The 15,710-nt window shown below is 42.6% G+C and overlaps 1 protein-coding gene across 1 annotated transcript in view; it reads right to left on the bottom strand.

The window, feature by feature from the left end:
* The window catches only part of SERINC5 (serine incorporator 5), a 41,979-nt gene that overhangs the window by 20,963 nt on the left and 5,306 nt on the right, over nt 1-15,710 (bottom strand). The window contains 3 exon segments of the mRNA XM_021531127.2: nt 1,097-1,179; nt 1,480-1,658; nt 7,845-8,012. Of these exon segments, the coding sequence (XP_021386802.2) occupies nt 1,097-1,179; nt 1,480-1,658; nt 7,845-8,012 (430 nt within the window).

Here is a 15,710-nt window from a genome sequence, read left to right as displayed (position 1 = left end):
ACAGCTTCAGAGAGGACATAGAAGAGGGCCTCAAACTGAGCCAGGACCAGACAGCAAAAGCTTCGAAGCTGAATTATGCTTGTAAGTAGTTTACTTGTAGTGGTTTTTACTTTAGTTTCCCAGCTGTCTGTCCACTCTATTATCCTCCCCATGTTACCCCTTCCTCCTGCCCTTTTCAACATCCTGGCTGGAGCAGATGGGTGTTGCAAACAAGGTAACCAAGCAAGTCTTTGTGGAAGCAGGCAGCATACACAACTGCTCCTTTGCTTTACTGACCCTATCCCATGCCCCATGACACATTCAGTCCCAATTTATAAGCCCTTAAGCCCAAACTCAAGGGTTTACAAGTACCTGTAAGATGTACTTACTGCAAACATAAGAGAACAAACTCATCTTGGCATCACCAGGATTTTTGCTCATAGCCCACAAGACTCCTGTGATAAACTCCCAACCCAGCTGGTACTTCAGTACTGGGCTAGCACCAGCATGCATGGGCTGTGTCCGCATTCCTTCCAAAACTGGAAATAGTATTCTCAGCAGAATACACACACCAGAGCCCAAGAACTCTCATTTTAGTTTACTGCATGTATGCCCCCAACCTGAAAATTAACAACATCCAAAATTCTTTTGGGGCACTGCAAGTTTCCAGGCAGCAAACACCGGTGCCCAGCAGGTTACTGTGCCTCCTGTGCACTGGCACCTCTCCACTGTGCAGCACAACTGCTGCACTATGCCAGAGCTACCTGCACAAGCCAAACTAATATGCAGATCTGTGCTCTTGAGTGGACAACTCCTTCTGCAACATTATAGTTCCATATTTCTTGAAGAATTCTCGAAGAATTGCTGCAGTGGTATCATTACCTACCACTCTGGCCTGCTCTTGGTCAAAAAAATACATGCTGTTCCCTGCACATTCATGCGAAGACCATGTTGTTTGCACATACAGTGTTCCCCCTAAACACTATTTTTGCATCTGGCCTGTAAAGGCTTTACTTGAAGAAAGAAGGCAATATCCATGTTTACCAGACCTCTTGGATTTCTAATCACTCACAAGATAGTACAGAATGAAGCAGCATAACAAAACAAGAGGACATACCATTGAGGAAAGTGTCCTGATCAGGAATGAAGAAGGCTCCTGAGCACATTGCTGCCAGAACTATAAGTTTAATAAGCCAGAATCTGTATGAGAGAAGAAAACAAACAAAAAAATCTGATAGTAACAGGAATTAAGAGATTTTCAACTTTAGTACTACATGAAATCTTTATTTAAAGCATAACGTGGAAACAAAACTGTCCTTTGGTGACTGATTATCACTTTACTTAGTCTTCACTTGACCACATTATTCCTAACAGTAAGAGCATAGTGAAGTTTTTTGAGTTTTGGGGTTTTTTTCTGCCTAGAACTACACCCAAATAGAAATTTCATGGCACGAATTTGTAAAGAGATGTTAAAATTGGCCAATCAAACAAAAAACTCACCCATTATGAACGTATGCTCGGCAACTTCTGCTGTTGTTAATTTTGATGGTGAACAAGAAGAATAAAAAGAAGAAACAGGCCATTCCAAAACACACTTTGTACACTGCAGAGTATCCCACCAACTTCTCACACATCTCACCCGCCTGAATACCCTTGCACATCTCCTTGTAGAAGGGAATCTGAAAAGCAGAACACATTATATATAAACTGTTAGAAAGGGCACAAAGCACACATAAGCACATCTACGTGTGGGCACTACTAACTTTCCACCGGCTTCATGTAATATATTTGACTTTTGACACCCCTTCAGCCTGGATTTCAAGGTTCAAGGGGATATAACAACCTAAAACATAAGGGACTGAACTCATCCAAAGCCTTCACTCAACTCTTTACAGATCCCTTGGGGTGCAAGTCCACTTTCCTTCAGCTCTCCTGGTTCTTGCCATTCTTGTCCATTACTGCTTATTCCCTCACCCTAGGGACCTTCTCCCTTCTTCCCACGCTGTACAGCAACAGACTCTGATTGCTTCAGTAATAATTCAGCTTAATTGAGACATACCAGGGGCTTGTGCTGCTCTGACTGGAAATGCAGACTGAAACACACCCAAGTGTCACAGGGGCAGCAACCACCCTCCTCTCCATCACAGCTTCTGAAAGGAAGTTGTGCCAGTTGACCCGATTTCGTTTTAAATTAACAGAAAGATGGAATATTCCTGCCTCTCTTGACTCATTAAATATTTGCCTTTGAGGCCTTTCCCTGCAAAGGGAAAAACAAACAGCTGCACATTCTGGCTTCAGTTTCACCACATGAATATGATGCTGGGTGCTCAAAAAAACAGGTCTGTGTGGCCAGGACCCACTGCTGTGAGGCACCTCTGTGTAGACACACGCTCCTCACAGCCAGAGAACCATTTAGCTGCACAGAAACACAGGAATTTAATTAGAAAACCACTATCCATTTCAAAGAAAAAAAGGGCCTCTCTGTATGCTCACAGCCTTCATCTGAGGCTGGTAAGACCAGCCAAACAACATCATTAAACCCTCTGGAGTGACTGCTGCTATCCGTGCAGGTGACTGGAGGATAGAGAAGCCAACAGCAGGACACAGCATGCACAAGTCAACAGCTATGGCAAAGGAAACCCCTTTATTCAGCAAGCAGGTCAGTACACAAAGCCAACAAAGAAAAAATAACAGATTAAAACAGAATATCTGTGTGCTAGCCATCAGGCAGCATTCCCAGCAGGGTGGAAAGACCTCTGAGAGGCAGGAAACAAATGATAAACAAGTAAACTGCCGGCTTCCAGCCACCAGGCTCTGAAAGCCTACCTCTCTCAGCAGGGTATGCAACTTCAATCCATGTTCCAGGAATCCAAACCAGTCAGGTGCTCAACAACCCTCCTAGCAGTTTCTCAAAAAGAGGAGCTCACAGCAACACTTGAGTGGCTGAGCTAAGGGCAGCAAACCTAACTACAATTTGGAGCTGATCTTTGGCGGGCTAGGACCAGCCAAGGAGATGAAAACTGCTGTTTCATCTGCTGTTTCATCACCAAAAGCACAGCTGTGTGGTGTTACGAGAATCTGGGCCACTCCGAGCTGCTCTTTCAGCAGTAACTCAGAGATTAGCAGCCACTGCGTAAAAAAGCTGGACATTAAACAAGTAGCTGTGGCTAACTTGCATCCACAAGCTTTTGGAAAGTTCCTGAGAAATTGTCTGGAGCATCAGCAACACTTTTCCCAGGTCTTGGAAAGCAATGAAATGTCAAACTGGGCAAACATGCCAGAATTCAAATTGAGCAAATGGATTGACTGGAATAATTATGAGAACAATCAATGCTACAGTGATGCCAGGGCAAGCCAAGGGGCCAAAACAATGCCAGGGAAAACAACTGGGCTATCAATTAATGCTTTCCTGTTCTTTGCTTATCATAACCATCAATCAGAAGAGTTTAGAAAACGGCATAATATGTTAAAATATTTCTGGGGAAATTACTTATTTGCTTGACATAGATGATAGTACTCACAAAGGAGACAGATTTTTACAAGATCTTTTCACTTTACTTGCAAGACTTTCAGAATAAAACACAACAAAACAAAACCATCACAGAACTTGATTAACTGACTAGCTAATTAGAAACAGATCTCTGGCTAGCCTAAATAGGCACCTTCTTTAATTGCATAGGTTTCTACAGAAACCTTGATGGGATTTTTGAACCTATACATTCTTTCCTCCTGTACATATTAACTTTATTACAGGTCTGGCCGAGCGAAATTAGATGGATTCACAAGAACAATACTCAGTTTGCCCTACATAAGCAACAAAGAGTTTAGCCACCATGTAGTATTCACCACACTATGCAGTAAAAAGTGATGGCCACAGAAACAGTCCCATGAGGCTGAATGCTCTTTTAGGAGATCCATGGTCCTGAAGGAACAAAACAAGAATAAAATCAAACTCTTGGAGATCCTAACAGATACAACACACAAACACAACCCCGGGGACAATAGAACTGGTGTAATAAAAAGTGTATGTTTTTGTGAAAGGATGGTCTACTGCTGGGAACAATTTATCAAGGCTTATGAGACTTCACTGATAGACAAAAGAAACTTATGTTTCTTTTCAGTCTATATGTCTGAAACACGTTCAACTGCTGAGAAGGCTGCCCACCTTATATGCTTTACAATGCTAACCATTTGCTGGGTGTTTTTGATAGCCATTTAGTTACACATTCATCATTTGCCAAGATACAGTGAAATAGCTACTTTTGTACCTTTAAAAGCATAGAAGCTAAATTCTTTGGCCTCCGATCAGAGGACAAAGCATTCTTGTTGCAGAAACTCAGTATCTGCTCCAATAACACAAATGCCTCAGCTGCTGTGCAAGCAATGATGCTATCACAGCAACGCTGGCAACCTTCCACACGGAGATGATCAACATTTGAGCAGCATCTACAGAAAGAGGATGTCCTGAACTTGCTCTCCTCTCAGTGCAAGCTGCAGGCACACAGAACCACCTTGGTGCAAGAAGCCAACACTGGGGCATGGCCATCCCTGGGTGGGCTCTGTCAGCACCCAAACCTGTGAGCACAGGAGCGTGGCAAGGGGAAGAGGAAGGAAGTGTGTCCAAACAGCCCCGGAGGACCCTGCTTTCACCTGGATGTCCTCATCCAAGGAGGGAGAACATGGCAGGCAAACTTTGTTAAGGATGCATGAATGAAAATCCATGTAGGTGGGAAAGCAAGGGCAAAAAGCCCCACATAAAATCACCTGTCCTGGGCAGCTGAGAAATTAAATAAAAGCAAGAAACAATCAGACCAGAACAGATTATCACAAATCTAAGGCTAAATTTTTACCAGAAATACACAACGGGCATCTGCATTCAGAACCCTTATGTCTGGTAGCATATTTGGGGTTTAACATGCAATAATGCAGCTAAGAGCCAAGATACAAACCTAGCAGAGGAAATAAGCCTGAAAGTATGTTTTGCTGAAACTCTGCACTGAAATACTTTCACACAACTGAACTGAGTTTACTGGTGTTTATTTTTCTGAAAATATCCTTCTTATTTTTCTTTTCATTAATTAAGTAGGACATTAAATTACTAATGGATATTTTCAGACTGAAATCACTAGTTTTGAAAGGGCTTTAATATTAAAAACTTAACTTAAAAAAAATCTAAACGTTGTTTTGAGAGACTAAAACAATTCTTTCCCTTTTCTTCTCTAAATTATCCTTTCAAAGCCTCTGAAATCCAATTTTTTGCTTTAAGAGAACACATGAGAGTAAAGGTGTATCTGTTTTTTTAAAAAACAGCATAACAAGAAAAAAGAAATAATATATGGATCAAGGTATAGAAGGACAATATGAAGTGTAAATCCGTATTGGTAGTTTCTGTATTTCTATCACTGTCCTCACATGTCTTGATTGATGAATACCCAATCTTTTGCCTCAATATGCAACGTTGCTCTTAGAAAAATCTATTCTACATTTTACTATCCAAAATTTTTCTGCAAATAACCATCAACTTCTTCCCTGTTCCTGCACCGCCTCTTGCTTCTTTCCCCTGAGATCTGTTACTGTAGACTTGGGAACTTACAGCAAAACAACCAAAGAGAAAAAACACCTCTCACTGACAAACGAGATTCCTTCCGTGTAAGATCAGCATGAGTATTTGAACTCTACACTGGTAAAGGAGACACACGGTTCCTTGCCAAGTTACAGCTCTAAAAATGACTGCACTACAATTTCAAATTTGACATTCTTTGTCTAAATACTAAATTAAAAAAAAAAATATGATTAAAATTAATCAAAATCTATTTTCTCTCAGAAAAAAAAAAGAGAGGGTGAGGTCCCAAAAATATCATGAGAAGTATTTGCTTACAGTCTGACTTCAGGAGCTGCGAGTGTTCCATGACCTGGCCAGAAGTAAAGGAATCAGTAAGTGCACAGCACTTCCAAAACACAGCTCATCACTGAGGAGCTGAGACTAGTTAGTCTGAATAAGTATTTTCAAGGTGCACTCTATTAAAACTGAATTAGCTTTAGGGGTCTTTGAACTTTTAATAGCCCTGAACATAATTATTATATTAGAAAGCAGATAAAGAAAGCCAACTTTCAGATGGTCCATTTCCCATTCAAAGACATCAAATGCTCTAAACTAAGACAGTGATTATCCTTCCACTTGAAACTAACAGCTACTCTTTGTGCCATTTCTTCCCACACTGAGCTTTCAAGACTATGAACTGGAAAAGAAATTTGGCAATACTGAAAAGCATGTTGTTGAAGGCTTCTTGAATCACTTCTCTGTTGGATAAAGAGTATTTTTTGTTAGGGATACAAGCTGCATTAAAACCACACTACTGATGGAAAAGAACTTTATGAAATTTGGATATGAGCACATGATTTGTCTCCCACACACTTAAGTTCCTTGGGTTATTCACTTTATTGCCAAGCTAAGCATCTAGTAAGTCAAAGCAATTCCTGGCAAGCAATTTCAGCACGCACATGTTGAACAGTTTTTAAGTCCCAGCTTACAGGCAAGCATCATGTCTGTACCAGGTGCTCTTACAGGGCGGTCATCAATTTCTGGGGTGGTCTGGGGTAAAATGTGGCACTAGGATAACTTATGCAAAGTGCTATTAAATGAAAGAAAATTAGGATAGAGCATACAGAAAAGGTACAATAGGAAGAAAGAAGGAAAGGTCACAGGCAGCAGAGCATAGAAGCCCCCGAATTAGCCTGATATAAACCCGCTGGTTCAACTGTGTTGCAGGAAGGGGGTGCTGCCACCAGCTGCTTCATCTGGGATGCTCTGGAGGGAAGTGCTTCAGAGACAACCAAAAGTCAAGCGCAGAATGTAACCAGGGCATCAGCAACTGGTTCAACGAGGAGAGAGGCCTCACTGTGCAACCTCACTCTCTTAGGAGAGAAGCACAAAACAAGATACTCACTGATGGAAGCCTTCTGAGCCTCCAGGACAAGCACATGCAGAGCCCCCAAAGCAGGCCCAATGATGCATTTGATGCATCTTCATTTTTAAGAATTAAGCAATGCAGCCCTTGTTCCCTCTAGTTAAAAGCAGAGTTTTATTACTGCAGTTTGTAGTAGATGAGAGAGAGGATTTGTGCTACTTGGGTGGCTTATGAAGGCAAACCAAGCATGTGGTACAACAGGACCAGTATGTGAGCACAAGCAGGCTGGTGAGCATTTAGCTTATATTAAGACTCTGAAAAAAACTTGAGTTTTAAAATCTAGCTTCAGCCACAGCTCCTTTCATGCTTCTGAAGCTCTCTAATTAAAAAGACAATTAGAGATGAACAATATTTGCTGTGGTTAGAGGCCATGTGAACACAATGATTCAACACACACTGAAGAAAACCCCTTGTAGAGGCACTGCAGCATTGTGCTTTGCAGTAGTCTGTCACACCAGGAAGGCAGAATTAAAATTGCAACACTTGAAGAGTTATTTTCTAATTTGCTGATTCTGCTGCTAAACAACCAGAAACAAAAATCAAAGTTAGATGGAACTGATTTGCTCTACTAAAACAAGTTTCCTCAATACTTCTCCCTCCTGTGACACTGCACAGCAAACCTGGGGTGGGTTCACTGCAGCAGATTTCTGCACCAGAGAGGAATGATGCCTGGCATTGGCTCTTCCTGTTGTGAAACATGCTCAGTGGGTTACAGGAATATGCTGAGCACGGAAAAAACAAGAGACTGAGCATGGAAAATCATCCCATCTGGGTTTAGAAGTGGATGGGTGGAAGAAATTGACCAGATTTTCTGAGGGAGCACCCCTATGCACAAAGAGCTGTGGAAGGATCTGCATTTTCCTCCAGGGCAGCAGTGACCACATCCCTGTTACTTACGTGAGTTTTCATTTCGTTGGCTACTGTTGTGGACATCATGACACAGCAGATGATGGTCACCAGGATGAAGTACAGCGCGTACATGAAGCGGGTGCTGGTTGACTGCTTTACCTTGGGGCAGCATTTGCAGCACAAGGAACAAGCAGCAATACCGCAGCAGCAGGCCAACTGAAAAGTAAGACAAAAAACCACAAGTCAAAAACCCACCCAAACTCTCCATCTTAATGTTTCTATTGCAAAAGTTAAGACAGGGAAGCTGGGAGACTTCCTGCAAAAACTCCAGAATTTCTCAAGTCCTCTCCTCCCAGCTGAGTAGCATTTAAGTGGAAGCAGACTGTCTTGTTTATTGAAACTCACTAGTTTTAAGCACATCAGAGTCTAGCTTTCCCAGGTTTGCTAAGGATGAGAGACAGATTTCCCTGTGTATTTTAGTTTCCTACCAGCATCTGAGGGTCCACCAAGATGAAATCCACAAAACATAGCAAAACTCATGTAATTATTTTATTAAACAAGGAAAAAGGTACTGAATGAATCCTGAAAGGTATCTAGATTGAGGTTCATTATTTTCTTGCTGTCAGCAGTATCATTAACTTTCAAAGAAGAACCTGGATTCACCTTCCCTGCCTTCTACTTTTAGAAAAGTCATATATAAAATACAAAGGTAAGCCTTGCTTATAAACATAGGCAGCACTGTCCGTGGCTAGGCCCTTACTTGCAATAGGCAGCAGCTCCATATGGTTCCTGTCTGTGCTTAACCCATCAACCACGACCACAGGAGGGACTTTCAGCAAGGAGCCAGGAGCAGGGAGCAGTCCTCTCATTGCTGCCAACCCAGAGCAACCTCACCCTGCTACACTGCCATTTTCCAGGCGCTTCCTGAGGCTAGGCATGGTGTGCTGCCAGAGCATGGCACCCCAGCACACCAAGGCTGCTTCTTACTGGCTTTTCCCCAGCTTTTAGAGGAACATTCAGAGGACCTTCTGCTTTCAGCAAGCAGTTGTTCAAGGTGGATGTTTGCCAAAAGACTGAAAACCCACAAGTGCCACATTTGAGTAGTCCAGGCAAACTTCATTAGCTGTATGTGTCTTCAGGCATCCGAGCATCAGGCGCTGTTTTCCTCCCAGGACACTTTCTCTTACAGCGTCAAAGACTTGTCCGATAAAGGGCAGAGGGCTTCATGTGTGTTTGCAGACACCCATATCTAACTCCACAAAATATCACAACCAGACTGGTTGTTCAAAGAGCCTCAAATCATTCTGAAGAAGTTGATTGAAAAGACTTCCAGTTTATAAGTTCCTTGCTATCTCTGCAACATTCAAGGTCACACTTCCTGACTTCAGCCCCCAAGAAGGGGGTGGCAGACCAGCCCTTCCTTCCCTTTCTCAACAGCAGCTCTTCAGTTGCAGAAGACATAAAACAGGGACAGTCCAACCCAGCCCTCATGCTGCTCTTCTCTCACTTCACCACTGGATCTCATGCCAGGGGAGACGGGGCCTCAAAGCATGCAGCTGCTAAAACTGCTGCTACTGCAGAACAGAAATCCTGACCAAAACACAGAGCTCCAGATACAGGGAGTAAACAGAATGGGCTCATGTTGGCACCTAAGCTGGAAATTAAAAATACTATGTGCAAAAGCGTATACTTTCAAAACAGAGGCTCTAGTGGCTGAATGGTCATTCTGTTTCTTATAGGCAGTGAAATTACATTACCTTTTACAGCATCAACACAGGTCTAAGATATAAAGAAGCTACAGCAAATTACTGACTCAGCAAACAAATGCAATAACATTTCAAATCAAATGCATACCAGAAATATGTAATTCATCTACTTCAGAATTTTAACAACAGAAAAGTAAGACTGAAGGTCCTTTTAACATGAAAGGATTTTGTAGCAGCCAAACCCAAAGTATCTACAATGAACTTGAAACTGCTTGCCTTAGCATAACAACTACAGTAAGGAAGTAAAAAGGTATGCAGCTTTGGCATATGTAAGGAGAAAAACATTTTCCTACACCAGGTGCTAGAGAGCTCTGCCAGTAAAATCTCATCTACATCCAGCAGCCTCTGCTATTCTACTCCTGGGTCCTTGGAGGTGCTACTTAAAGCAACAAATGCTTAAACAGAACATGTAAGTCATTTATGTACTTTTCCACATTACTTAGACCTCAATGATAGTTTCTAATACTGAGCACATACCTAAAAATAGGAAATATTTGTGAAAATACCAGTATTTCCATCTTATTCCAGACACATTTCTTCAAGCACTCTGAATAGCCATGGAAACCATAGAAAGCTGGTTAGACTATTCAGCCATAGCCTCAAATTTGGTGGTTTGGGGTTTTTTGCAAGTTTTTTTTTTTTTCTTTTTTAAACTGTACCTCTAACATTCCAGAATAGGCCACAATGAAATAGGTGTTATCCAAAAATAAATGAGAACAGTCTCTGTCCTGAAGACTAAGATGCTGGCCACAACCTACTGACCCAAGTGGTTTTAAAGATATTATCTTAGAGTGACAAGAGTTCCAAGCCCACATATACAAAGAGCTCTCTGTTAAGTTTTGGTCAATGTGCAGCTAAGCTACACATATACTCTGATTCCACATCCTTTACTGCAGGTATGGCCCATCCTTTGCCTTTCAACTGCAGCAATGGTCTGCACATTGAGGGGCTGAAAACCCACTGCAAGCCAGCAACGAATTTTTCTCGCGTTACAAAAAACAGACTGAGAAAAAAAAGAAAGTAATGTCAAAAATCTTTTACAGATTTAACTTATTACTAAAAGCTTCTCCAAAGAATGGGGTTCTGCAGGAGGAAGATGCTGTGCAGTTTTTAGGAAAGACACAACCCAACCAACAATGAAGGTCTGTGAACACTGCCAGCAGGCAGGCCTTGTATGTACAGAGCTCCTTCACAGTCTCATGAGCACCCCAAGGTGCTCCAAGAGCCCAGCACAATGGCACCTGAAAGCCAGGCTGCTCTACAAGGAGTTTGACATCCTGCATCAGATTCTGGCTTCAAGTCCTTCCCAGCTCAAAGGCTTCCACAAGTCGAGCAGCAAGCACAGCCAGCCCGGCTCTCTCTCTGGCTTCACATCTCCTCAGCAGGGTGAACACCACAGTCTGACAGTAATTACAAACAGTGGGCAAATGTTCATGCTTTCCACAAACACCATCAGCCAGCTCCTTCACACTAACCCACATGGCAGCACAGCGTAGACCAGCCACCTGCTTTGCTCAGTGCTGCTCTCTCAGAGCTCACAGAGTACAGAGCCAACTTGCTGAGACCCCAGAATCTGAAAGCCTACTATACCTGAAAACAGATTTGAACTGCCTGGATGATGATTGACTTGACTGGTTTCACAACAGCAGCTGTGGAAAGCTGAGTGGGAAATGTTTCTTTTAAAATATATTCAAAGTGCAGTTTCACAGATATTTATTTCTTCTGGTAGCCAGGCTGGCTTAACAACCCCAGATTCAACCTACCCTTTCTCTCAATGATACCAGAGATGTTGGTATGATCCCCATATAGGCCATTCACATAACAGCTGGACTCAATGATCCTTGTGGGTCTCTTCCCTTGTGGTTCCCTTAATCTGTGACTCCTCTGCCAGCCACTCACCCACTCTTACCCCTGCTCCAGCATCTCATGAGCCCTGACAGTTCTGCTGGGAGTGACCAAATAAAGAATCCTAGTGGCAAGGTGTGAAAATTACTCATCAGCCCTTCTCAGCTGCTAATTTATTACACAACAGCAGAAACAGCACTTCATGTGAGGGCACAGTGCATGGGCAGGAGGGGAAAGCAGAGGTGAATATTTTGCAGCTGTCCTACACACCTTCTCCCTTCTCTGAACATGTTTTCAGCAGCGCCTTCCTACCACCTCCTTCAATTTGAGTGCTGTAGGTGCCTGCCAATGCAAGGAACAATAATTTTGACATTCACCCAGTAAAGAGCAGAAGTAAGCAGACACATAACAGCCCTAGTTCATGCAAACCACTTTTCCAAGTACCGGCAGGCACGGACATATTGAACAGCCCCATCTTACAACAGCCTGGGGAGCACCTATGGTTAACAAGAGTTAGACAGGTTAACAAAATAGGGAAAAAGCAAGCTTACCAACTTGCGAGCAAACTATCGGTTCCCTACAATAAGTACTCCACACACACACACTTAACATCTGCCACACACTCAAGTCTTGATTTTTGCAAGCTGTGATGTGATCTGATAAATCAGTGGAATGGAGTAGGAGAGTAACGTTAAGCACATGTCACTGTTTACATACAAGCCTGAAAGTAAGGAACCTATCTTGCCTGCTGCTTTTATAGAGACAGTGAGATTTTAAGAATGTAGTTTCCACATACATTTCCAAAAACACTTTGAAGGCTTTAGAAAATACTTTGTGTAGTCAATAAAGTGAAGAGTTTCAGGATCACTGCCCAAAATAGCCTATGGTATTTTTAAACTATACAAACCATAGGCAAATATCAAGCTTATCACAACAAAGAATTTCCTTTTGGAAGACTTCAGCAGAAATGGTAAAAATAAAAGAGGATAAGGGCACAAAGGGAAAAAAAAACTGCATTCTTTAATGAAATGAAGGCTTAGCAGCTTTTCATGTCTTCCTTCCTCACTGATAGCCTGGTGAGACCATCAAAGGAGAAATCGTGCCTTCCAGCCTGTGGGGAGCACAGGAATGTGCCTTGCTGAACTTTCTTTTCATGGGAGCCTAGAGCAGCTTAGTTTTTCATGCACTGCTTGATTACTTGACTACCACCATTATCTGGGCCATAAGATTTGCAGATAATGCAGTCACCGAGCTGTTAACAGCAGTATCTATAAAAAACATCCAAACATCTACCATCACAGCTACAGGCAGCATCCAAACAGGCTAGATAGGCAAAGCAGCCAGCCCTGCATGAAAATGATCCTGAAGTAGCCACACACCTGCCCTTGCTCAGACTTTTGGTTTCATCCAGAAGCAAATATTTCATTAGTGCACTGGTTCATGAAAACAAGAGACGTCTGATGCCAGGTGTCCTGAGTGTTAGTAGCTGGTTTTCAATAATAGTAGACTATTATTGAAAATTGACTGCTGTTATGCATTTTCCAAAAGCTTCTTCAACAGGTCACATGATTACACAGCTGTCTGTACCTCTGAAGTAACTAAACTGACCAAAAAGGAGCCTTTATTTTGTCCTTTGCCTGACTTAACTGGCTTTCCACTGCTTGTTATTTAATATTCAGACTCACCATGTGAGTTAAGACAAGAGGCCTTGTGAACCAACATACCAGTTAATCAACTGATGACCTATTTTGAGGAGCACATCTCACACTGCAAACTGCGCAAAATTGAAGCAGATTTCAGAGAAAAGCCACGCCAGACAAGTCCAAGTCGTGCTTTCTGGCGAGGCTTTCCTGCCCTCAGCCATCCGGGGCAGAGCTGCCATGCACCACCAGCAGCTCAAAACCCATGGAAGAAAAGCCAGGCTGAGAGTGAAACCGTGGTGAGCCGTGCCGGGCACCGCGGAGCTGAAGTTAAGCCAGGCTGAGAGCGATTTGCTTCTGTCTCTGCACAAACCTTACTAAGGGGTGACTCAGCTCAGCATGAGAAAATAACATCACTGCAAAATGTCTAAATTCAAGCCTGCTCAACTGCTCTTCTGATAATTTTGGAAAAATCAAGTCAATTGTTTAGTCTGATGTGAGCCTCACAGTGTATCGTATCACCCATCTCCTCTACTGAGCTATTTTCCATTAGCATAAACCATCTGGATTTGACAGCAGTATGAGGAAAACTGTCCATCCCTGTGGTTACTTAAATCTGACACCGAAAAGTGAAAAAAAAACCCATCTTCTAATTTGTCTGCTACAGTTTCCCAGGCACTGGTTCCTGGCCAGGCTTTCTCTACCAGCTTAGACAGCCTTTTAATTTCCTGGTCTTTGCTCCCTGCTCATCAGAGAAGGAAACCAAAACACTTATCCTCAGTCTCAATTGAAGGCTTTAGGACTTCTCCTCCCAGCACCTAAGTCGTTCATGGTCTTTTTTCCCAAAAAAATTCAAATTTACCCATCCCTCCTACAAAACCATGGTAGTCCAACTGCAGAGTCCAGCAAACCATCTGACTCTCTTCTCCAGCCCACAGCCAGAAAGGGGATGGGACTCAGCCTTGCAGCACTCCAAACACAAGGTGGGCAACCAGCTACATGGCCATACTTAAATAAAAGTATTTTTGCCATCTGGGTTTCATCTGCTTCAATAGTAATCTCTGCTCCACCAGACCTTTCATCTGTCCATGTGCTTCTGGGAGCAATTTTAAGTATCCTCTCAAGTCAGACCTGAATCTTCTTTGCATTGATCCCTGGACATTCTTCACTGAGAGCAACCTCTGCTGGGTGACAGATTCAGCCGTCCTTTCTTATAATTTTAGACTTCACGGCAGGTAGTTTAAGCTCATGCTGCAGCCACTTCTCAGACTTTCATAGCAGAGGAGATAATAACAGAGCAACTGAAAAATGAAAGAGAAGTGAGCAGCAGCAAAGTCTCACAACTGGGGCTATCACTTCATACAGCGTGCAGATTCTCTCCAGGTTAGCGCTGATGCTCAAGACCAGGACTCTAGAGGTAGGATGGCACATGGTATAACATGGTACATCACCAGGTACAGAGAACAAAATGCAGGGCAGTAACTGCCTAAGTCCATGTATCACTGGAGTGAAGAAGCAGTTAAAATGAAATTTTCATATGCATTGACTTTGCTTTTGAATGAATAGACAGCTTTGAGCTGCTTCACAAACATGCTGTCTTTAAAAGATGGTTTCAGCACTGAGTTCAAGAGGACTTTAAAGTGGGGAGTAAAAAAAGAAAAAAAAAGACTTTAACACTTTGTACAAAGAGACAAAAGCCAATAAACTGAGACAAAGCCTTAACTCTTGCTCATCCCTTTATAATAAAAAAAACCTACTTGTTCAAAGCATTGCTAAAGATCCTTCAGTTTACATCAATGTCACCACATTCACACACTTTTCCTGACCAGAAGGTTCAAAGTGGAGCCTGCTCACATCCTGACACTGCTTCTTGATGAGCATTTTTAAATATAACACCTACACCTTCTTGATAGAAGAAGTATTCCTGAACCACTGTTTTGTCAGTGACTGTAATAAGCCAAAGGAAAAACCCTTGAGACAGGTCTTTTGAGAAAACATGAAGAACAGTTCCTGCAAAAACTCAGTACCAGAGATTACAGGTTGATGTATTTTGGATCAGTGCTACTGGGCAGAAAGAAGAGCAAAATTTTATGTGTTCACACTGTTAACATTTATGTGTTTAAGTACTTGAGCACACATCATCTTTAATTGCTAGAATATCCAATTACTAAACTGCAAACACTAGCTCCTGCGTAGCTCCCACTAATTAAAATGATGATGAGATCACTGGTGTGTAGGTCTCCCTTCAAAATGGGGACAGAGCCACCACCCCCACATGCCATCACAGGCACACCCTACAGTCCCCCTCGGCTCTGGGTGGCTCAGTGCTTCACTCCCTCAAGCTGCAACACGCTGATGCTGAAGCTTATCTCCTGGATGACTGGAACAAGGCAGCAGGTCAAATCCCACCAACAGAATGGTCATCTGCAACCTAAATATCTTGGAGGGCAGGCATTCAAAATGCTAAGACCTATCAGGGCTTTCACCCTACTGGTTGAGAAATAAATGGAAGTACCATTGACTGGGGTCCTTAAGAAGGACACAAGCAGCATCCTAAGGTCCAAGCATCTTCACATGGCTAACTTGAGAACATCATGCAACTGCAGCATGTGTTTGAGATGAGAGCAGTCCCTAGCTGCAACAAGACCTACAGCTTCCACCAT

This window comes from Lonchura striata, chromosome Z, assembly GCF_046129695.1.
Source record: "Lonchura striata isolate bLonStr1 chromosome Z, bLonStr1.mat, whole genome shotgun sequence".
Taxonomy (NCBI): Eukaryota; Metazoa; Chordata; class Aves; order Passeriformes; family Estrildidae; genus Lonchura; species Lonchura striata.
The sequence above is the reverse complement of the archived record's forward strand: the minus strand, read 5'-3'. Positions and strand labels throughout refer to the sequence as shown.